At 34.8% G+C, this 24,757-nt stretch overlaps 1 protein-coding gene across 2 annotated transcripts in view; it reads left to right on the plus strand.

The window, feature by feature from the left end:
* The window catches only part of PARP8 (poly(ADP-ribose) polymerase family member 8), a 174,794-nt gene that overhangs the window by 100,419 nt on the left and 49,618 nt on the right, over window positions 1-24,757 (plus strand). For both annotated transcript variants that reach the window (XM_064375965.1, XM_021670207.2), the window contains exons 9-11: window positions 12,438-12,498; window positions 13,230-13,320; window positions 21,743-21,809. In XM_064375965.1, coding sequence (XP_064232035.1) covers window positions 12,438-12,498; window positions 13,230-13,320; window positions 21,743-21,809 — 219 coding nt within the window. The remainder of the gene's footprint in view (window positions 1-12,437; window positions 12,499-13,229; window positions 13,321-21,742; window positions 21,810-24,757) is intronic.

Consider the following 24,757-nt stretch of genomic DNA (forward strand, 5'->3'; position numbering starts at 1 on the left):
TTATACAAAATGGCATATTTATTGCTATTTTGGGGTACATGTGGTTTAAGATTACACTGATTGCATTAAAAATTATTTTGGAAAGTTAGTTTGAAGACATATCAATCTTAAATAGTATCATCATTAATTCCTAGAATAGATTTGGCCAGCTGGACCTATGCTGTTATCCTGAGTCATGGCCACATGCTTGTGAATGGTAAAAGTAAATGATGCCTACCCACTGGTATCCAAATCACACTATCATCTGGTCCCTAAAAAATAATAAAAAAAAAAAGGGTGTAACTTTGCACAGTACTTGTTTGAATGATAATGTATTTTATTCTGCAGTTACCTAGTATATTATTTGGTGATAAATTTACGGATCATTTTTTATCGCTTTTAATCATTCAGAAGACCCCACCATCCTTACTTGCTTTTCTTTTTCCTCTTTAATGTAAGAAAAAGCTATTTCTGACACCATAATAGTTTCCAGGAGTCAGCTCTGGTTATTCAGATTTCCATTCTTTGCCTACAGTATAGTCACAAAGTCTCCATGGAATTCCAGACCCCTTTCACAGTCTGACCTCAGTTCTGGTCCCTTCATCCACCCAGACTACCCAGATATGCCATATTCCCTCTTAACTTTGGGCATTTGCACGAGTAATTCTTTTATCAAGGAATGTGCCTCTTCAAATCCCATTGCTGTCTCTATTTAAGCCCCAGTCCGTGGGTCAGCTTCTCTCTGAACCTTCTTGGAATCTCCAGTGCAGATGAGTTACTCTGTTCTCTGGACTCCCATCACATCTGGCTCTTATCTTGTTTATAATACGTCTCATGTCTTTTAATTATTTGGCTTACATCTCCCCACCTAGGCTGAATTATGTGAATGATTGGGCAGTGCTTTTTCTTGTTTGTTTTGTTTTGGTTTGGTTTTTAATTCTTCTTCTATGCTGGTATCTAGCATAGCGTGGGACACACATGAAATACAGGCTGCTGGCATCTTGACTGTTTTCAGTGGCAACATCTGAAAAAAGATGTTCACATTATCTGGTTGTAACTTCTTCAATGGACATATCCATATTTTGAGAGGTCAAACAAATAATTTTAATGGGAAGTACAGCACAGCTATAATGCATAATTGCCAAAAGTTTTATTTTAACTGTAGAAACAAACTCCCTATCATCTGTAGCCTGAGATAAACCGGGGTTGTATACTCAGACCATCTCTATTCTACTTATAAAGGTATGTTAGGCTACAGTTGAGTGAGAGTGTTGGGATTATATTTGGAAAAGCTAGTCTTTGCAAAGTTTAAAGTTTTAGCAAATTAGCTGCAATAATTTCACACTGATCTCTGTTATGGCTCCAGATTAAGTAATATGCATATTCATAAGTGTTACAGAATGAATATGTGAAGGCAATCGGGGCTATCAATGAATAGGCCAAAACAATGGCTGATTTTTTTTAAACAGTAATTGATATGTAATTGCTTGAAAGCTTAAAACTTTGGTTTTAAGCACAATAATCTACCTCTCCATATACACCAAAATACATCTATGGGATGTAATTAACAATCATAATACAACATAGACTTCAACTTATTTTTATTTGAAATATATATTTTGGTTTAATGGGCAACTTTAGCACATGTTGATTTCTTTTATAGTTAAATATTTTTCTAAAACATACTTCCATGCTATCTAGGCCCCAGTCATATTGCCATGTATAGAGGAAGGTCTTTTTTTTGTTTCTTCACCAAGCATTTGGTGAAGAAACGATCTGTAATGATCTGCATTAGTATTTTCTATTATTAATTAAGTTAGTGATAATTGTTAGCTATTGAAATTAGATTAAACAAATATTTGGAAATTCAGTCAAATGAATTACCTAAAGTCATATAAATGTTTTGAATGTTTTTCCTCTTGCCCTTTTCACTTGTAATAGTTTTGATGCAGTTTAAATCTTTATGAATGTAAGCCGTGTTCCTGCTGGCTCTAGATTTTCTCTAGCTGTAGAGCATGTTTCCAAAATAAATAACTTGCTACAGGCCTCATGGTATAAAGGTGATTCACAGCAGTACTAGTTTGATTTACTTAAATGAGAATGAATTTACTGTCTAGTCTCAAATACCTAGACTTGGACTCAAGGGAAAAGAGGTGGATAGTTAGGCATAAGGTCTTGAAATCATCTTCCTTGCAAAGTTCTAAGTCTATTGAAAGCAGACTGTTCTAATTAACTGTTCTTTTACTTAATTGGGGCTTACAAGAACTTAATGGAGTTTGAAGAGCAAAAGTACCTCAATATGCACAATAGGCTATTAGAAGTCTTTTTTTTAATGCAACATCTAATGAGAAAGGCAGCTAACCACATCTAAGTTCTCTGTAAGAGATGGAAGTAACTGAGATTGCTTAGGCAAAATCCTCTTAAAGAAGGCTGAAAGAAGGTATAGAAAAAGTGAGTGATAATAGATGTGTTACTTAATTAGGTAATGACAATTCTACCTGGCCATCCTATCCAAAAGCCTACTATTGGCTGTGTAGAATTATACATATAAACATTGATGAAAATTCTGATTTATAGTCTCTTGTATAGGAAGTAAGTTAGGTCTTGGGAGAACATGAACTTTGTGATCAGTCTAAATATGTCTCATCTTGAATCATTCAACAAAATACATTTTATGTTTTTCATTGTAAATGTACCTCTCTATATATGAAAATAAAATTGATCAGTGTCATCTGAAAATAAATTGAAATTAGTATTTTTAGAAAGGGAATTGCAGATCAGAAAATTCTTGTTTATGAAAGAAATGATTCTGATAGTTTCTTTATGAAATTTAAAATTTCCATTTAATGTAAAATATCCTTTGCCTTATGATCATGCCGTCTTTCATTTAAAAAAATTGAAGCCGTGTGAGTAATAGTCTAACCTTTTTATTGTGACTCATGCTTAAAGTAGGCTGGGAGCTTCTAAAACTGTGACTGTTTTATTGTGACTGTTCTATTGTGAACAGTCAACTGTTGTGACTATTTCGATCACTTTTGGTGCGTGGGCAATTGTAGTAGGGTAATGTTTGGGAAGCGAGCATTCTGAGGATTTGGGGTGGCTTGAGGAACCTGTATCACAACACTCATGTCCACCAAACATATATCTCCTTTAAAAAACAAAAACGGTAATTGAAACGAAAGAAAAAAGTGCACACCACAGAATGCACTGCTTTAAATTCTCTGGATTTCTGAATTCTCATTTGTAGTGGCCAGTAGGATTGCTTACAAATCTGGTTCTTCTGGTTCTGGTCTTACGGTAGGATTGTGTTTCCTTGCTTTACTCTTTAATATTAGGCCTGGACATATCACTAATTTTGGCCAGTCCTATGTGAGCTAAGTGCTAGTGTGTTGGTTCCTGTGTTCCCCCAGCTCTGCTTCCTTGGGCTCCTTAGCGATGACAGTGAGCAGCTCCTCCTCAACCCCTCATTCCATATTAACCATAAGGTGGGAGTGAGATATAAATCCTTTTTTGTGTTAATCCACTGAGATTCTGAGAATGCTTATTACCACAACGTACCTTAGCGTACATAGATGTATGTCATTCACCAAAAGAAGATCTTGGATTGAATGTTTTTTAATCTCCTTTCCAGCATATTGAGTCCAAGTCAAGGAATAAAAACAGCCTGACTCTGAAAATCAGGTAAATAATGGCAGGAGGCACAGAGGGGAAAGAAAGGGGGAAAGAGCATTTCCCCAAAACATGGGGGCATAATCTAGATGTAAGCTTCAGGTGCTTAGATCCTAGACGCTAACCACTACTCCCAAAGCAAGGACTTTCTCCAAGCAAAATTGAGGATTTTTAAGCTGACTGCAGAGTTGTAGCAGTTTATACTGTACATCTTATGCACAATTTTACATCAGCTTCCTTTCTTATCTGTATCTAATTTTTAATTTTTTCTCAGCCCTGTTGTTCTTTAGAGAAATTTATAGCTACCTTGGATACAGTCTTGCAAATGCTTTAATCTGCCAGAATTTCTTCTTGACTACTGAGTTTGCATATTTCTTGGCCCATTCACAAACATCTCTCCCACGCTGGGCAAAAACCACACATTGAGTAGGCATGCAGAGATAGACATGCAAGCTGTTGAGTTTCAGATGTCACGGGAAGGTGTATGTATCTTCACAAAATATCTGTCTTCTCAAAATATAACCATCCAGTTGTTGAAAGAAGAAATAGAGGCTTATTTCCCAGGAACATGTGGTAGAGATTCATGCGTGCATGTATGTATATTTGGAGAGCAAATTGCTAAGAATTCTAACACAGTGGCCTCAAAAGTCCACATTCATTGAAAAAAAAAAAACCCTTTATACATATGTGCTTAAATGAACTAAGCCACATTTAAATATCCAAAATCAAATGACCAGATTTCAAGATATGTAGATTAAAAGAGTAGCTCACCCGAATTTAATGTGCCACTTACATGTCAGGAAAGAAGATTTGTGGAGCCATTCTTTTCAGACCAGAATGAAATAACTTAATCAGATCATTTCTGTATTGTTTCCCTCATGTTAAAAAAAATTTCATCAATTTGATGTGATCTTTTCACAGTGAATAAATATAGGCAGAACATGAAATTATTTTGAGTTATAATAAACCGAATACTGCATTCAGGACACAATCAGATATCTAGCTTCACAATTCAAGTTGTAGTCATATTTCAAGCATTCAACTTGATTCTGCATTTGCTATTCATGAGATCCTGGGCTACTGAAAGTTATTCAGATATAGAAGCAATCCTGATGACTGGGTCGCTGCATCTGGACAAACTGTAATCACGCTTTGTAATCGCTCAGTGGGAAATATGAAATTACTGGCATTATATAAAAAGGGCATCACAACAGAAATGGGTTTGCATATACACAGCATCATTTGTGAATTCGTTGAAATCTGGCATACAAACAAAAAAGTATATTTATAGATCTACACCTGCAGAATCTAGTTAATTGGAAACCTTTAGGGCCTGTGCCTCTTAAAATTCTTTATTCATGCTCTGCTATGGTGAAGAAGAGGAACACTTGCAACCCTTTCATTTCCTTTTTTAAGAGAAACTGATAGTGTTAGAAATTGGGAAAATACTTTTAACCAAAACATCGTTTAATAAATCATATACAAAATACTTAGAAATTCACATGTAAGAGGTCTCAAAAGTATGCATGCACATTCTGATTATTCCTTTACAGTAAATTCTGGTGAGGTAACCTGGAAAACTATTTATAGAGAAAACAGTTGTGGATAAGGGTCTTACTGATTTTTCTTTTTTAATCTCCATGCGTGTTAAACATAGCAGAGTTTTGCCAATGCAAGTAAGTTTTAAAAAAAGTTTTTTCCTCCATAAAATTGGCAAAGATGGGAGAAAAAAATGCCTGGTGATGATGAGAATGTAGGAAAAGGTCATTGTGATAACCTGGCTGGTGTAATTATCAGTTGTTATAACCATTTAAAACAGTAATTAAACAACATACATCAAGAATCCCAAATATGGTTATAATGTTTATTTAACCCAGTAATTCAAGAAGCACGATTCTATGAGAAGACAGACACACATAGATTTTTTTATTCGGAGGGCTGTTTGCCAATATTTATAGTATTAAAAAAAGCAGCCAAATATTTTATTATATGATTATGTATAAAACTGTTAATATATATAATTATATGTACATATATAACATATAATTTTATGTTATAAAATTATGTATTTCATTATACAAGGCCATTATGGTTTTGAAGAATATTTCATAATATGGGAAAAGCAGCTGATTATTGAAGAAGTGAAAGAACAGAACCAAAATCTTTTATATATTATACTGTGTAATTCTTGTATACATGGAAGAGACTAGAATGAGATAGAAATAAAAAGAATTGTCTCTGTATAGTGGTATGACAGGTTATTTTTGTGAATTTAAAAATTTCTCACATTTTACATAATGAGCCTATATTATCTTTTTAATCAGAAAAAGTAGGCATATGTTTTTAGAAAATACATAACATTTTTTCATAAAAAAGTTTTATACACAATTTAGAGTTGATATGTAAGTACTGTTTTTTACTCTTGATTTTCCTATTTTTATTTTTTAAACAACATCATTTTAGCTTCTATGCTTTTGGTAATCTGCTTCAGAGTATATTTGGAACATTTCCTCCAGGATATGAATATTTTTGTATCAACTTCATCAGTAATGGGTAATTTTTTTATCCTATCAACATGCTATAGTTTACTTAACTATTTCCTTATTATTTTATATCCATTTTGTTGTCAATTTCTGCTCTTTTACACATTGCTGTAGGTAAAACTTGGAAATATTTGTTATTATTTTCTTAGGGTTAACTTCCGTAAGTGAAGTGTGGTTGTAGACAGGACCTCTTCACACCCCTGAAACTTTTCTTGAACATCCTTCGTCTTCTTTCCTCATTGTTGAGTTTAACGGCTCTTTCTTTTTACATGCCTCACAATGGATATTGAATCTGTTTTATTTATTAATTATTTGCCAATGTCCAGAGTCATTCAAACTATGACCATTGGACTGTGAGGTGTGTTTTGAACAGACCTGTGAGCTATAAGTGGTTTTGCTTTTTAAAAAGGTTACAAAAAAAAAAAAAGAAAGAGAAAGAAATATTCAGCAGAGACTGTACATGGCCTGAAAATTCTAAAATATTTGCTGTCTTCACCTTCACAGAAAGTTTGCTGTACTCTGAACTAGAGGCAGAGATGAAAGCGCTCATTTGCTTGCCCTTATTCTTGTCATACTTGCTGTATACTTTCATATCAAACTTTGCACATAATATTATCTTTAATATTAATGTTTATCATGTAGTACAGACATTACTGATGCTTTGACAGTTTAAAAAAATTAATTTCTATATGAATATTTATTCATTTATTTATGTAATCTATAAAAATATTACCATGAATAAAAAGTGCATGCAATTTCATTAAAAATAGAAATGTGCTCTCTCTCTCTCTCTCTCTCTCTCTCTCTCTCTCTCTCTATCTATATATATACTTTTTTTTTTTTAAGACAGAGTTTTGCCCAGGCTGGAATGCAGTGATGTGATCTCGGCTCACTGCAACCTCCACCTCCCAGGTTCAAGCAATTCTCCTTCCTCAGCCTCCCGAATAGCTGGGATTACAGGCATGCGCCACCATGCCTGGCTAATTTTGTATTTTTAGTAGAGATAGGGTTTCACCATGTTGGTCAGGCTGGTCTCAACTCCTGACTTCAAGTGATCCACCCACCTCAGCCTCCCAAAGTGCTGGGATTACAAGCATGAGTCACTGTGCCTGGCCAAGGTTTTAATATATTTTTAAGGAGAGAATAGAGGAAGCACACAGGCTACCTTATATTCGGATATGCTGACTTCTTTTGGTCACAGATATCAAAAAGCAAAAATCTCCCACATTCTTTTTCTCATTAAGTTACATAAAACCATTCAATCATTACAAATTTTTTCTCTGAACCCTATAAAAGTGCCCAAATTATGTATTATATTCTATTACTTGAATATTCAGTAGACAGACATTTTTATTTAGTGCCAGATATTGTGCTTTACACAATTTTTAAAATTTTATTTTTAATTGACACATAATAACTGTACATATTTGTGGTTTACAGCATGATGTTTCAATACATATATACATTGTGTAATGGTCAAATGATGGTGTTTAGCATATCGATCACCACAAACATTGATCTTTTTTTTGTCATGAGAACATTCAGAATCCTTTCTTCTGGTTAATTTGAAATATATATTATAACAGTGTTTACCATAGTCACTCTTCTGTGCGATAGAACACTGTGACTTATTTCTCCTATTGAGCTGAGATTTTGTACCCGTTGACTAATTTCTCTGCATCATCATCTTTCCCTTTATGTTTCCCAACCTCTGGTATTCTACTCTGGACTACTATGAGATCAGCTTTTTTTAGATTCCAAAAATGACTTAGATCATGCAGTGCTTGTCTTTCTTTTCCTGGCTTACTTTAATTGAAACAGTGTCCTCCAGGTTCATCGATGTTTCTGCAAATGTTAGGATTTCCTTCCTTTTTATGGCTGAATAGTATTTCATTGTGTGTGTGTACCACATTTTCATTATCCACTATTAGAATTTCATTATCCAATATATAGAATATTACCCATTATTCTATTTTTAATTTTTGAGGAAACTTCATATTGTTTTTCACAATGGTATGCCAATTTGCATTCCCACCAGCAGTGCAAAAGGGTTCCCTTTTCTCTACATTCACATCAGATTTGTTATTTTTTATCTTTTTGCTAACAGCAATTCTACTTGGGGTGAAGCTATGTGATATCTCGCTGTGGTTTTGATTTGCATTCCCCTGACGATTAATGATGTTGAACATTTTTTTTCATGTACCTGTTGGCCATCTGTCTGTCTTTTGAGAAATGCCCGTTTAGGTCTTTCGCCTTTTTTTTTTTTTATTGAGACAGAGTCTCGCTCTGTCGCCCAGGCTGGAGTCCAATGGTACGATCTTGGCTCACTGCAACCTCTGCCTACCGGGTTTAAGCGATTCTCATGCCTCAGCCTCCCGAGTAGTTGGGATTATGGGAATGTGCCACCACACTCGGCTAATTTTTTAAAATTTCTAATACAGACAGAGTTTCTCTGTGTTGGTCAGGCTGGTCTTGAACTTCTGACCTCAAATGATCCACTCGCGTTGGCCTCCCAAAATGCTGGGATTACAGGGATGAGCCACCATGCCTGGCCTTTTGCCCCTTTTAAAATCAGATTACTTGTTTGTTTGTTTGTCTTTGTTCTTGAACTGTTTGAGTTCCTTATATATTCTTGGTATAAACCCTTGATGAGATGCACAGCTTGCAGATATATTTTCACCCATTCTGTAGGCTGTCTCTTCACTCCGTTGATTGTTTCCTTGGTGTGCAGAGGCTTTTTAGTTTGATGTAATCCCATCTGTCTATTTTTGCTTTTGTTATTAGTGCTTTTGAATTATTCAAGAAATCCATGTCCAGACAAATGCAATGAAGCATTTTCCCTATGTTTTCTTCCAGTAATTTTATATTTTGAGGTCTTACATTTAAATCTTTAATCCACTTTAAGTTGATTTTTGTATTTGAAGATAGGGGTCTACTTTCATTTTTCTGCATGTGGATGGACAGTTTTCCCTGCACCATTTATTGAAGAGACTGTCCTTTCCTCAACGTGTGTTCTTGGAGCCTTTGTTGAAAATCAGTTGGTTGTAAGTATATTGATGTATTTCTGTGTTCTCTATTCTGTTTCACTGGTCTACATATCTATTTTTATTTCAGTCCCATGCTGTTTTGGTTACTATAGGTTTGTAGTACATTTTGAAGTTAAGGAAGTGTGATGTCTCCAACTTTGTTCTTTTTGCTCAGTGCCTTGGATATTTGGGGTCTTTTGTGGTTTCATGTGAATTTTAGGATGTTTTTTCTATTCCTGTGAAGAACATCATTGATATTTTGACAGGGATTGCATTGAATCTGTAGATTGCTTCGGCTGGTGTATGGATGTTTTAGCAATATTCTTCCATCCATGAACAAGCAATTATCTTTTCATGTTTAGTGTCCTATTCAGTTTATTTCATTAATGTTTTATATTGTTGATTGCAGAAATCTTTCACTTCCTTGGTTAAATTTATTCCCATATATTTTATTTCTTATAGTTGTTGTAAATAGGAATTTTTTTATTTATTTTCCAGCTAGTTCATTATTGGTGTACAGAAACACTATTAATTCTTTGTGTGTGTGTTGATTTTGTATCCTGCAATTTTATTAAATTTGGCTATAAGTTTTAACAGTTTTTTTGGTGGAGTCTTTAGAGTTTTTTATATTCACGATCATGTCATCCACAAACAGAAACAAATTGACTTCCTCTTTTTTAATTGGATATCCTTTATTTCTTTGACTAGGACTTCCAGTACTGGCTTGAGTAAGAGTGGTGAAGGTGGACATCCTTGTCTTGTTCCATATCTTAGAGGAAAGCATTGAGTTTTTCCTTATTCAATATGATGTCAGCTGTAGATTTGTAAATTTGGACTATATTGTGTTATGTTCTTTCTATAGTTCATTTGTTGAGAGTTTTCATCATGAAGTGATGTTGAATTGTATCAAATGCTTTTTCTGTCTGTTGAAATGATCATAATGTTTTCTTCATGATTCCGTTAATGTGATGTATCATGTTTATTGATTTGCATATGTTGAATCATCTTGCACTCTTCATGATGAATCCCGCTTGGCCATGGTATATGATTTTTTAAATGTGCTATTGAATTCAGTTTGCTCATATTTTATTGAGGATTTTTGCATCTGTGTTCATCAGAAATATTGGATTGTAGTTTTCTTTGTTGTTATCATTGTTTTCTTGTCTGATTTTGGTATCAGGGTAGTGCTGACCTCATAAAACAAGTTTGGAAGAACTCCTTCCTCTTCTAATTTTTAGAATAGTTTAAAAATAGTTTGCAAAGCACAGATCTTATGATGCTTTGATGGTTTTTAAGAATAATACCTATGCAAATCATTTTCATCCTTTCTTTATGTAACATTTAAAGATATTACCATAAAAGAATAAGAATATAATTTCATAAAAGTTGAAAATGTGCTCAATGTTTGAATATATTTTCAATGGAGAGAATGGACAAAGCACAGAAGCTGCTTTATATTCTAATATGCTTCAGTTTTTTATCTTATATATTAGGAAGCAAAAAGGTCCCTAGATTCCTTTATTCATTAAATCACATGAAATTATTCAATCATTAAATGTGTCTTCTCTGAACTCCATAAAAGTGCCACAATTGTATATTATAATTATATTACTTGAATACATAATAGACATAAATACTTAGTGAGAACTTAACTATATGCCAGATACTGTACTTTACAGTTTGAGTTGGACATACATTCAATGCCTGACTTCCCCACTATCTTATTTTTCATTTGGCAACCTTTTTTCCATCTTTAAATCTTAGTATTCTCATCTGCAAAATGAATGTAGTAATACTATCCACCTCACAAGGCTATGATGAGGATCTAATGAGATCATCCATTAATGCTTGACCTGATTTCTAACACAAAGTGCTAGTTTCTTTAATATTAACTAAAACACATGCATTCAAGTCTCAGCTCTGCTATAGAGTGATGATGGGTAAGTTACTTTAGTACTCTAGGCCTCAATGTATTTATCTATAAAGTGGAGATGGCAGTAGTACCTTTAGTGTTTTGTGAGTACTGTATTATCACATGTATGTAAGATCTTTAGAATAATTTCTGACACATCAGTGCTGAGTAAATATTGGTCATTAACTTTTAGCATTTCAGTTATTTCTGTAGTTTTTATCTCTCTATGCATAGCATTTATAACTTCAGAATTTTATAAGAATATCAAAAATATATAGATGTGTATATACGGAGAATATTAAAACTTGTTTTTATGTTCTTTCATTCACTTAAAAATTATGCTGGTTCATGGCAGTACCTGGGCTGTACAAAAGTTGGTCTTCATAATTCCTTCCTGTGGAATATACCGCAGTTGCTTGTTTTATTTTTTTATTATCAGACTTTTAGAGCTGTCTGTCAAAACACTGACATTCATTTATTTTTATTTTATTTTATTTTATTTTATTTTATTTTATTTTATTTTATTCTTGAGACACAGTCTCACTCTGTCACCCATGCTGGAGTGTGGTGGCATGATCTTGGCTCACTGCAACCTCCACCTCCCAGGTTCAAGTGAATCTCCCACCTCAGTCTCCCTAGTATCTGGGACTATAGGCACGTGCCACCACGTCCAGCTAATTTTTGTGTGTGTATTTTTAGTAGAGATGGGGTTTCACTGTGGTAGCCAGGATGGTCTCGATCTCCTCACCTCGTGATCTACTGGCTTTTGCCTCCCAAAGTGCTGGGATTACAGGCTTGAGCCACTGCGCCCAGCCAAAACACTGACATTTAAGTGGCAGAACACTTGGATTGATTTCTGAACCACTGAAGCCCAACTAAAAGGAAAAATTATGGGCACATTATTGTGTGTCCTCCCCACACTCCTTCCTCATGTCATAAACTCCTTTCTTGCCTTTAGAAGCAGCTGTTTATCCTCAGAGAGTGTAGTGAAAACAAAGCAGTCATATGGGAAGACTGACTAATTTACCACAGAAAACAGGGAATATTTAAAACAACGAACCAAGCAACTCTTGATTTTATGTATGCATGTGCATGTACAAGACAATAGAAAGATATCTATGTGGTATAAACAGAAAAATGACAGTCCAACTAGATTATTAGTTATTTCATATCCACAGTTAGGTGTGAGCTACTTGTCAAAATCAAGGATGAGAATTAGTGATTTAAAGTTTTAAATAAAATAACCTAACACGTACTATCTTCTAAGTATCATTAAAATAAAAAAATAATACTAATCTTTGCTTTCAGGGAATATGGAGCCATTGATGATGTAGATATTGATCTGCATATTGACGTTAGCTTTCTTGATGTAAGTATCAATTTTATATAATATGAATGGTGCATTTAAAACACATTTATTTTATTTTGGGAGAAATTTAATTTTCAGTTGGCTTATAATACTATTAGTTACATATTGACTGTTAAGGTGCTTTGTGAAGAATTGCTGTGTCTTTTCAAAGAAGCAGAGATTTTGTAAATATATATAAATATATTTGCCTTGGTTCTTCTAATATACTCTGAAATTTATGGGCTTTTATAGTACTTCACTATATTTTAAGTTTCGTTTTTAGTTCTCATACATAGAAAGCCAATATTTTCTTTGTGTGTGTGTGTGTGTTTGTTTGTAGAAAGTGATTTATTTAAAGAGAGAGAGAAACAGGAGAAGGAGAGAGAAAGAAACAGCTAACTCTCACACGAGTGAGAGAATCCAGAAAGACAGAATCCAGGAGAGGAAAGCAGCTTCCACGAGAGTGTTAGGGAATAGAGAGAGATGGAGTTTAGGAGGAGAAGATAGGCTTCCACGAGAGAATGTGGAAGGGGACTCCAGAGGGAAAATCCAGAGAGAGAAAGATGGCTTCCATGAAGGGAGTGTTTGTGGAAGGGGAAGAAGGCCAATATTTTCATACACAGTGGCTTTTCAGATAATTTATAGGCCTTCATGATATATGCATTTCTCAAACACAAGTTTTAAAAGTTTGTCTTTTTTTCATTTTGAACTCTAAAAGATGATTAACTCATCTTTTAAATATATTTGTGCAGGAGGAGATTGCTGTGGCTTGGGAAGTAATTCGAACAGAACCTATAATTGTTCGACTACACTGTTCACTTACACAATATTTAAATGGCCCAGGTTAGTTTTCTTTCTTTCTTTATTATTTTGGATATTAATTAACTGTTCACTATGCCTTAAGCAAAATGCGTGTTCATTTGTCAATTCTGAGCATAAGTGCTAAATATCTTGATGACGGTATTTAAAGAAGCTTGTGTTCTATGAAAGATGGTTTATTGCCAATATAACTTACAGAAACAGAAACATAACATTTCATTTTTTACGTTTTCAGAAACTGACAAGTTTCTGAGACACAAACATTAAAAAAAAAAACAAAAAGAGTACTTTGCATATAGTAGAAACTCAGTAAATACATATATATTTGGTTGTCCTTAGATTTAATTATTCTCTCTTTCATTCTAGGATTCAATTTTAATGCAATGTATTTCTGTCTTTGAAAATGGAGATCATAATAGTGTATTTGTTTGCTGAATCTTTACGGGACAATGTTGCTATATTTCAACTGATAGCTGTTTACCAAACAGGACCCTATTACTAGTCATGCCAAAATTTACTTGGTAAAAAGTTTTTTTCCTACCTACTACCACACACACACACACACACACACACACACACACACACAATTGTATCTTCTTATGTTGTTCCAGTTACCTACTTCAAATTTTAAAAAAATTCTAAAATTTAGTGGCTTAAAAAAACTTACCTCTTACTGTTATTTGGGCAGTTCTCGCCTGGAATTTCCCATGATTTGCAGTGACATGTGAGTGAGGCTGGGGCCAAATCAAGGCTTCACTGGGTTGGATACACATGCTGCTGGACTTTCAAATGACTAGCAATTGATGCAGGTATCATCTCGGCACTCAGTCGAGGCTTTTGGCTAGAGTGCCTGTCCGACACATAGCTTCTTCATGTGGCTTGGGCTTCTTGTACCATGGTACTGGGATGCAAATGCAAGTGTTGCTAGAGACAGGATGTAGAAGCTACTAGAAAAAGGCATAGTGAGCCTTTCATTGTATTCTATTGATCAAAGCAGTTGAAGAGCCCACCCAGAATCAAGGGACAGGACCGTAGACAGTACCTCGTGAAATCATGACCATCTTTAATCTGCCACACGTGTTACTATGATGTCTGCATGGTTTTTATTTTTTTAGGCATATCAGGGAATATACATCTACTGTTTGTTTTCACATAGGAAACATGCTTGTTCTTTCAAATTTATAAAATACAGGAATGTCTTCCATTTTTAAAGTTAGTCACTTGTTTTCCATCTTTACATAATACATTGTATTTAAATTAATCAACACATAATATAAATTACATATTCTAACTGATTTAATGCTAGACAAGAAAAAAAATCAATGTTTAAAATATTTTTATTCTGATAATTTCAGATATATACAAATGTAATGAAAATAATTACTCATGATTCTTGTACTGAGAAAGCTAAATGGCTTGGTGTTGTTTCTGTTTTCTCTGTGCATATGATTTATTTTTATAAAGTTGACATTGAATTGTATAAATAGCTATGCACCTTAATGTTAAGTCATGAGACTCGTCATTAAACAAGCTATAAGGGGATGACTTGTGATAGCTGAAGAATATTTCAGCCCATAGTTGTATATGTTCTTGCTCTTTCCCCACATATTCTGCTTTATGGCTAACCTTTTTCTTATTTTAGTGATTTGAAATGTACTCATTTGATTTTATTTTAATGGTGGTTAAAAGAAAAGGAAACCCTTATGTCTGAACTTTATTTAGGGTTAGGAATGACATTGGGTTGGTTAATCTCTACCCAAATCCCATCTGTGTGAGATGATACTGAAGCATGCTTTTATGTAATCTTACCGCTGATACTTATTTTTTGATATAATTTTGAATATAAGGCAGAGATTTTCCTTCACAATATCTCTTTAAAGACAGCTCACACTTGAGATCCTCTGTAGCTTGTCCTTAGACAAATAAGCTTTTTCTTTCCTGGGGAGAGCAGGTAAGCACTTGGCAGTTTTTTTTACCTTCCCTTCACTCTTTAGGTGTGACTAGTGTGGAGGGTACAGTGGCCTAGCTACTCCATCTCAAGTCTGGACAAATTTTAAGTTGTAATTCATGCTCCAGTTTTACCCACAAGATGGGGTGGACACTAGAACTTTCCCTGGATTTGTACGCTTGCTTGGCTTTTCTCTTTTCCTATCCTCCCCCTTCTCATTTGCTCTTACTGCTTCCTCCTGAGCACAATTCCGAATAAATCATTTGCCCCTTGTCTTCACTCAAGGTCTGCTTCTGAGGGAACCTGACCTAAGGATGGTGAGTCTGGGGTCAAGAAGGTAGCGTCTGCTGAGAGAGGAAGCCCTGCCAGACTAGTCCCGGAGTGTACTCTCTGCCTTAGGGTTCATTTGCTCCTGATTTTGAGAGGCATCAGTGGTAGTTGGCTTTTATTATAGCATCTGTCTCCTTTATAGGATGGAGAGTTTTGCATCCATCCTGTAGGGCCCCTTAAGATTAGTTCCACCTGCTCTGTTTATGCAAAATTTGCTGGGCATTTCTCATATCGGGATGGCATTACTCCAAGTTTCTGGTCTTTCCACTGGTTTTGTCCTATTTCTATTAGACACTGGTTATGATTGTGTTTGTGCAAAAGTATTCACTCATATTACCATCTTACTAGTAAACTCCCCAAGAGATTTTTTTTTCTTACTGAAAATTTGAGGAAAATACGATTGAAAATGTGCAGTAATGTATAATATGTGAATAGAACTGGAGACAGTGTTACTAAAAAGGAACATTTAACTTATTATTCCAGAAGAATAATTAGGTTTTATCCTAGTTTATGATTAGGATTATTGCTAGCAAATAAAAAAGTGAGAAAACATTTATGAAGAGTGTTTGCGCTATGCCCATAATGCCTCTGACTGTCACGGAATACCATTATTTCAGTTTCCATCTGTAATGAAGTTTTCACCATATTAAAGGTTAAGCAGATGAGCCTCCCAATCTCAGTATCCCATTTTAGGTGTGTTGCCTGGGACCACTCCCAATATCTGATACTATCTCAGTTAGAATCCAATCAGAAAACGGAAACCACTCTAGTATCTCAGGTTAAAAAAAATAATTAGTTAAACCAGTGGTTAAACAGTTGGAAAGAAATCAGGATGGTGAAGCTCATCAGAGAGTAGGAAGCGGAGACCACTAGGGAAGAGGACAGCAAGAGATCACTACAGTCCCTTGGGGCTGCAATGACGCTGGGAAAGGGATGGTATGCGGCAGAATCCAAACATCAGGGAAGTCTTGCAGGTTCTAGAGCCATGTCCAGAGTTGCTCTGTAGGAGTTAGGGCCACAGAAATAGGACATGTCTGGTAAAGAGCCGCAACCATGGAAAAGATACGGCAACTGCTAAAAAATGCCCACACAAGACAGAGAGGAGAGGATAAAGAAAGAGAGAGGAGGGAATAGGAGGAAGAAGAGAGAAGAGGGAAGGTGGTGGGGGGAAGGGAAATGGAGGAGATGGGAGGAGAGGAGAATGGAAAAAATACCTTGATTCCTTTCTCTTCCTCAAGTCCAACCAGAGCTTCCATTAGTCAAACTTAATCAGAAGGTAGTTGGCAAGGGACCTGTGGAACTGCAGCCTAAAAGTGGAAGAATGAGGGATGGGTTTGAGAGCAAACAAAACGCAATTGCCTATGTGTATATCCTCGTCAAATGCATAGTGCTGTTAGACATTATTTAATTTACATAAATGCTATTGTGCTATAGATTTTATTCTCTTAACCACTTCTGTTGCCAAGATGGAAATTGGCCCTGTTGCTCTATGTACACTACTATAATATATATTGTAGTAGAGATCCACTACAATTTACATATATTTCCTTAGCGATGGCCACCTACATTGTCTTCAGATCCCTGATGCCATTATCAGTGCAGCAAAGAATGTCCTTAAAGAACTTATTTTATGGACTTTATGACAGTGAACTTATGAAGAGTGGAATTTGTATGGATTGGTCTAACCTGAGCTGAGAGCACTTACTCATCATCGTTTCAATTGCATAGCTCTACTTACTTAATCGGAATTTCTCCAAATATCTGTTAGCGATTTAGAATTTTCCTTCTCTATGTGGCTTTGTCAAACCTTTAACTATTTTTCTAATGTGTTTCCTGTCTTTGGATTTTTTTATTGTTTATTTTACAAATCCCTTTAGTATGTTAGCTAAATCCCTTGATAGCTAGTGAGTTCAATTAATGCAAAAGTCTTTCACACTGATATTTATGAAAAGTTGATATTTGATGATATTTTTTGTGAAAAGTATTTTTGAACTAACAAAATTCAGTGATTTAAAAAAATTTAAAAAGAGTATTTGCGATGTGTCTTTGGAAGGTATCAGCATTTATAGTAAAATGAACTTGCAAAAAATGTATGACTAATTCAAGATTTAGACTGACCTATTTAACAGTTCTTTTTGAAAGGAATTTATTCCTAAATTTTGGAAATGTTTAAATAACAGTTATTTAAACATCAATATTTGGCTATGGATAATCTGACAATGTATCTGTGAGTGAACAAGAATGATACAAATTGAAGAAATACACCTCCTTATCCACTTTGAAACTAAAGATAAGGATTATTTGTATTTTATATGGGGAAATATACTTTAAATAAATATGTGATATAATTTATCATTCTTATGATAATATATTTTTTGGAATTACTGATATAGAGATGCAGTCTTTCATCTCAAGGATAAAGCTGTTTTTAGTTGAAAATGATAAACAACTAACATTACTTTAAAATGATTTCTGTACATATCATCTCATTATTGGTACCTCTATGCTTGCATGATCAGTGCATTAGAATAATTTCCACTTATCTTGGGCAGCCCTCAATTCCCAACTGGAGTTAAATGAGAGATAAGAAAGCATTGAATAACTTTGACTTTTTTTTAAAACATGGAAATATATCACTAGTACATTCTGTCAAGTTCTTACTTTTCTTATAAAAGAATGTTTATTTGTAGTTTCTAGTTTTAGGTATCTACAATTCTGGGTTTTTTGTTGGTGGTGGTGGTTGTGTGCTTGTTTTGCCTAGGTCACTAATTTTAGCTTTTGTTTTTTCCTGAATACTTATTTGCATAATTAGACTTTTGTAGTTCATTTTATTTTCTAACTATTATCAAGAAACTATTACTTTTTAAAAATATTGTTAAAAACAAATTTAAAATGTTTTTAAATTTACAGAAAAATTGCAGCTAGTGCAGAGTTCCCATATACTTCAACCCCTGTTTCTCTGGTTATTAACATCTTACATTAATACATTGAATATAATTAATTACATTTATTTTAATAGTAATACATGTTTTAGAACTTGAATTTTGGGATATTTTGTGAATTCCAAATTATGAATTTTGTAAATTTTGGAATTTTATGGACTCTTAGTATACTCCAAAATTATAGCTCATTTAGATTTTATGCTATTGAGTCAATGTTTGAAATGTATATTTTTCTAGAAAATTTATCATTTTGATAAATGTTAACACTTATTTTCTAGTCATGCATAGCATGATTAAGTTTTGGTCTTTGTATTATTAATTTATAAGAATAATTTGTGTGTTTTTGATAAATGTTTGTGTTTAGTATTATACAACCCTTCTTTCTCTCTTTCTGTGTATGTATCATACACAGTTTTCTCCAGTGCATTTTGGAGTGTTCTACGATTTTGTAGCTAGGTCTCTTTTGTTTCTCTGCCCTCATCTTCCCACTTTTTTTGACTGTCTCTGAAGACAGTGTAGCTTCTTAAATCTTCTTAGAGTAAATACAATGCTTTCTCATTTAATTCCACTGAAGTTTTCCAAATGTTAGAATTTTTTTATTCACTTTTGAATTTTGATAGCCATGGGTTTGGGATAAGTGGGATTGGATTGATGCCTACTCTATACCTTACTCTCTGTACAGGGATTAGGGAGTTTTTAGGAAAGGAACTAACTTTTTGGTGGTACAAACAGCCAGTTTCCTTGATTGATGGAGCGTTTGTGTCCCAGAGTAGTAGCCAACAGAGGGAGTGAAGCAATTGGGGGATACCGTTTGGCTTACAGTATAGAGCACGTGTGATCTGTGAAGGTCCTATGAGCAATGCCATCTTTGCTCTAATTATCTCCTTCCCCACCTGTTGCTGTGAATGGCACTATCTAAGCTCCTATATGTCATCTTTTCATCTGCATACTGGTTTCTGTTCCCTTTCACCTAATTAAGACACCATCCCAGCAATTCAGTTCTCCCCCTCCTTCCTGTACTATTCATTTCTCTTTTTTTCCTGAAAGATTCACATCAGCAAATATTTCTCTTATCTTAAAAACAAACAAAAACTGAAAACAAAACCTTCTTCACCTAAAATGCCTCTTCAGTTGGGACCCTAATACTCTGCTTCTTTTGACTGTTAAATTGCTTGATTAGAGTTGTCTATATCAGATTACTTCATTTTCTTTTTTCTTATCTCTCTTTGAATCCACTCGTCAGGTTTTTGTCTCATCATTTTTCAAACTGCTCTTGTCAGTGTCATCAGTAACTTCATTCTTGTCAAATGACTCATAACCTATTTTGATTTCTTATCTTAATTGACTTAGCAATATTTCATAACAGTTGTTTACCTCCTCCTTGAAAATCCCTTTTTTTCTTTCCTTTTTTTTTTTTTTTTCAGATAGGGTCTGCTCTGTTGTCCAGGCTGGAGTGCAGTGGCATGATCACAGCTCACTGGAGTCTCACCCTCCCAGGCTCAGGTGATCCTCCCACCTCAGCCTCCTAAGTAGCTAGGACTCCAGGCATATGCCACCATGCCTAGCTATTTTTTTTTTTTAATAGAGATAGAGTCTCTCTATGTTTCCTAGACTGAACCTTGGGGTTACAAGCATGAGCCACCATGCCCAGCCTGAAAAACTTCTTTGAATTTGTGTCGGGATAGCAGCACTCTGAAATCTTCCATCCTCTTGGCCATTCCTCCCCAGCCTTCTTTGCTGAGCTGGGCTCAGGGCCTAATCCTCAGACTTTCTCTCTCCTCCACCTACACTCGTACCGAGTGGTTTTTCATCCAGCCTCATGCCTTTAAATATATATATATATATATATATACTCTGACTTTTCCAAATTTATATCTTTAGTACATTCCTCTCACCTTAATGCCTAAATGGTGAGCTTCTCCAATTGTCTTCCTAACATTTCCATTTTAGTATCAAATAAGCATCTCAAATTTAAAATATTTGGTCAAATGACTAGTCTTCTTTGCCTCTCCAAACCTGTTCCTCCTGCAGTCTTTCACATTGTAGAAACTGGTAAATTTCATTCCTCTAGTTTCTTAGGCCATAATTATTGGATTCATCCTTAACTCCTCTTTTTTTCACACCTCAAATCCAGTCCACCAGCAAAATCTGTCCACTCTCCTGGAAGTGTGAATCCAAAATGTTCATCACCTCCATGGACCCAAGTGCTATATATCTTGCCTCACTTATTGCAGTAAGTTCCTGACTGATTTTCCTATTTTTCCCTTTGGTCTTTGACCAGTTGATCCTGCGCAGCCCCACCGTCCTCCTTCCCTGCTCTCATCCCCTGACAGAAGATCTTGTTCACTCCTCTCCCCACACTCCTCTCCGGCTGTTTCTAGAATATTTCAGCTCATTTTCTCTTCAGGGGCTTTGCCCTTGTTCTTTGCTCTGGCTGGGACATTTTCTTCCTGCTTGTTCTTATCTAACGTTTAAACCTAAGCCCACATAGCCTGCAGCCCATGTATCTTTCCCCAGCTTTATTTTTCTCCGGAGCTTTATTGCCATCTAACACTGTATGTTTTTCTACCTGTTTTTCATCTTCCTTCTCCCGCTGGACTTCAGACTTCATGGGTGCAGGGATATTCGTGTGTGTGTGTGTGTTCTTACTCTTCCGTCTGAAATGACTGGCGTGATAAGTGTTCAAGAAATACTCTTTAAACCAGAGAGAAGTTATTAATTTAATTAACATTATAGTTACTGATTTAAAGAAATATGTGTACATATATGTATTTTTATATATTTAGTTGCCAATTTAAATATATATATATATACACACACACACACCTGGTAAAAGTATGAACCAAGTGAAAAGTAACTCTGCTGTGCCTTGCTCTCATCTCTCATTGTTTTATTCTAAAAATGATGTATGTAGATGCAAATATGTTGTCTTTCTTCCACTTAAGAAATAGTGCACTAACTGTCCTACATGTGGCCAGTTCAGCTGTTTCTTACTTTGGAGATCATTCTTACTTACATATAATTATATTATACATTAATATATAAGAACCAGTAATGATCTCCTATGTGCATATAGCATAAATAGCATTGTTTAGGTCTGCATGTATGGTTTTTAAGTGTGTATATGTATACGCACACATATGATGCAGTTTCCGTCTTTTTCTGGCTGATGGTTGAGTTTCAGTTTCAAGTCAATATGTGACTGTGCTCTTTTTTTTCTTTCCAGTGCCCACTGTTGATGTGTTTCAGATTTCCACAAAAGAGCGATTTGGATTAGGACATCAACTGAAAAAGTAAGTTTGCCAAAGTGTAAAAAAATAAATTTCTGTTAAAGAGAACTGAGTTCTCATTTTGTTCCTTTAAGAAAACAACAAAAAACCTTTCTCTTCAATAATAGCTTTTTGAAGCAAGTCCCTCAAGAGAGGAAGTCATCCTGATGCTAAATTTATTAGCAGGGCTCACTTTTCCACCTGGGCCAGGGTCCTTCTATTGCCATCCCAGATCCACTCTCTTTCTTTCAGTACCCTCCTCTGTCTGAGGAGGCTGACCTGTGTGGACACAGGCTCTGTGTCTGTGAGTCCCTAATGTGATCAGTGGAAGGAGGAAGGAGAGGAAGATGGAAGTACTTACTGCCCTGGTTTCCTGCCTAGGAGGTCGTCCCAAGCTGACTAGTCCTTCCACTGAAACCTGCTGCTCTTGTCCAGGCTGCAGCATTTACATGACTTTCTCTCTTACTGGGTTTTATTGACGGCTCCCACTGCTCATTCCTTGGGGCCCAGAGTTGGTATCAGTTTAGCAGCCACTTGTTCTGGACTACTGCACTATATCCCTATTTCCCATAACTACCCCTTTGAAACATTCTTCTTATAAATAAACTATTTCGTGTTTGAACCTTGATTTTGTTTTCTTATCTTAAAGTCTATTTTATATAAAGACCTGTTTTTTAAAAACAGAAAAAGATAACGCTGATAGAGTCAGGATACAATGGCACCAGAAAAAAAAAAAAGCATCTTAGAAGAAAATAGAGAACACTGATAAATTACAGACACAAGAATTGACTCTCAACTTTTTCTAAAATCAAATGATCACTGATGTGATCTTAGGTACAGACTTTTGGGGCTCATTGGCCTGTGTTTCTGTATGGATCAAGAGGGCTTGTTGTGGTTTTTCCTGAAGAAAATAATGATGCCATCCACGTGTTCTCCTTTGGCGGCCTTCCATGCAGAGGGATTATAACTTTCTCTTTAGACCTAGAGTCCAGATGGGCCTTGATTTCAGAAGACATAAAGCTACCCTATTTGAACTGACTTTTAAAATGTAGGCACGTACCTCAGTTTGCCATGATCAGAATATAAACAATAAATTATTTACTTAATAACAGCTTTAAGAGTTTGTGTTTATGGAGAATTCCCAGAGGAGTATATATGCTTCCAAATCTGTAAATTTAACTTAAATGTGCATTTGTCAAAAAAGACCATTAGATCACTGTATACTTAAAGCACGGTTAGGCCTTTCATAATGATATAGTCTACATGATTATTTTTATTTTAATGAATTTTAATTTGGCATCATCATATATTGGCTTTTATTGAGCAATATTTTGAGAGAAAACATATTGAAACTATATTTGATATATGAAATAGAGAACTTACTGAGGTCATTTTGCCTGATGTAGGAAGCCACATATATTATATTTAGGATTGTACATATCACAGAGTTCTAGAGTTTTCTCAAGTTTTTATGACTTAAATTGAGGCAGCACTAATCAAATGTGAGTTGTGTACCTACCACATTTGAAAATAAAAAACATTCTTATAAATTCCCAGTGTTAAGTTCAAAGATGTGCAAATATAAAATTAGATAATAAACCCCGAATGTTTAGAATTCTGCATTTCTAAAACTAAATTCAATTTATAATGTGTGTTTAGCATATTATATTATGCAGTGTTCTCTTATAAGGACTCACAGGATAAATTTTCTCAGCTTTCCATTCTAGAATTAGGTATACTTTCCCAGAGCACTTGGTTGTGCTTTTTGACTGGATTTTGTTTCCTGCATTGTGCCTGTATCCTACATGTCTTGGAGATGAGCTGGAGCCTGCCTCCATGATGAGCATGGATGGCATTACCCAAGTTGGGTACCATTTCACCTTGACACATTTTTTTTCATTCTATGATTTTTATTCACACCCGATTTCCTCCCTTGTTTTTACACTTCTCCACTTTGTGTACTTCTGCAAGCCACTTATGAACTATTTTTTTAAGTGGGATAGAGTTGATCAAAATAAGATAAGAATTACAAAAGCATGCAAGTCTAGGAATAAATAACTTTCTACCCTTCATGGCTTCTGAGTACATTATATGGGCTCAACAAAAGAAATTGTGTATATAATCCCAACTCTGAGAAATTAAAGAAAGCTAGGAGCCTTTTTCACTGTTTAAGTACCTAGGAGCATATATAACATATTTTATTAATATCTCCATCCAAGTGATTAATGTTTTTAAAGAGTTACTTGCTTTTAAGGATAAATATTAGCTATGTGGAAAGTTTGTTAATGTGGATTAGAATTTTTTTTATGATCCTTGAGACATTTTGACCTGATATGTTTGTTTCCCTAATTATAAATAGTTAGATTTGGCTATGATCCTTAAGGTCACTGCCAGTTTAAAATCCCATAATTTTAACAATCTAATTTCATCCTCACAATAATTTATTAAAAAAAAAAAACCCACTAAATATAAAGAGGTTATTTTCTTAGAAACATACAGCAAGTTAGGAAGGTAAGTTTAGAATCTAGGCCCATTGTTTTGTTTTTAGTAAGTCAGAGACACTGTTATTTACTGAATAACTTTTCCACAGAAAAATTTTTTTCTGGTGTGTTTCGAACAGTAGAATAATCAAATCAACAATAGCAACAGCCAATGCTTATGTAGTAACTATTATATGTCATACACTATTTCAAGTACTTAACATATAATAAGACATTTAATCTTTACAACAACTCTATGAAACAGGTCTTGTTACTATCACATTTCCTAGGCGATGAAACTGAAGTCCAGAGAGATTGAGCAGCTTGCTTACAGTCACACAGTGAGAAAGTGATAGAGCCAGAATTTGACTCCAAACCAGTACTTATGAGCGGTAAACTAGTCTGCCTCTCATATAATGCTAGATATTCCTTTGCTTGAGATAAGACATGGAATATATGTTTGACATTGAATGAATATTGAGAGAATGTGAA

The sequence above is a fragment of the Aotus nancymaae genome, unplaced genomic scaffold (assembly GCF_030222135.1).
Source record: "Aotus nancymaae isolate 86718 unplaced genomic scaffold, 86718_ANA_hifiasm-v0.15.2.pri h1tg000014l, whole genome shotgun sequence".
In the NCBI taxonomy this organism is placed as follows: Eukaryota; Metazoa; Chordata; class Mammalia; order Primates; family Aotidae; genus Aotus; species Aotus nancymaae.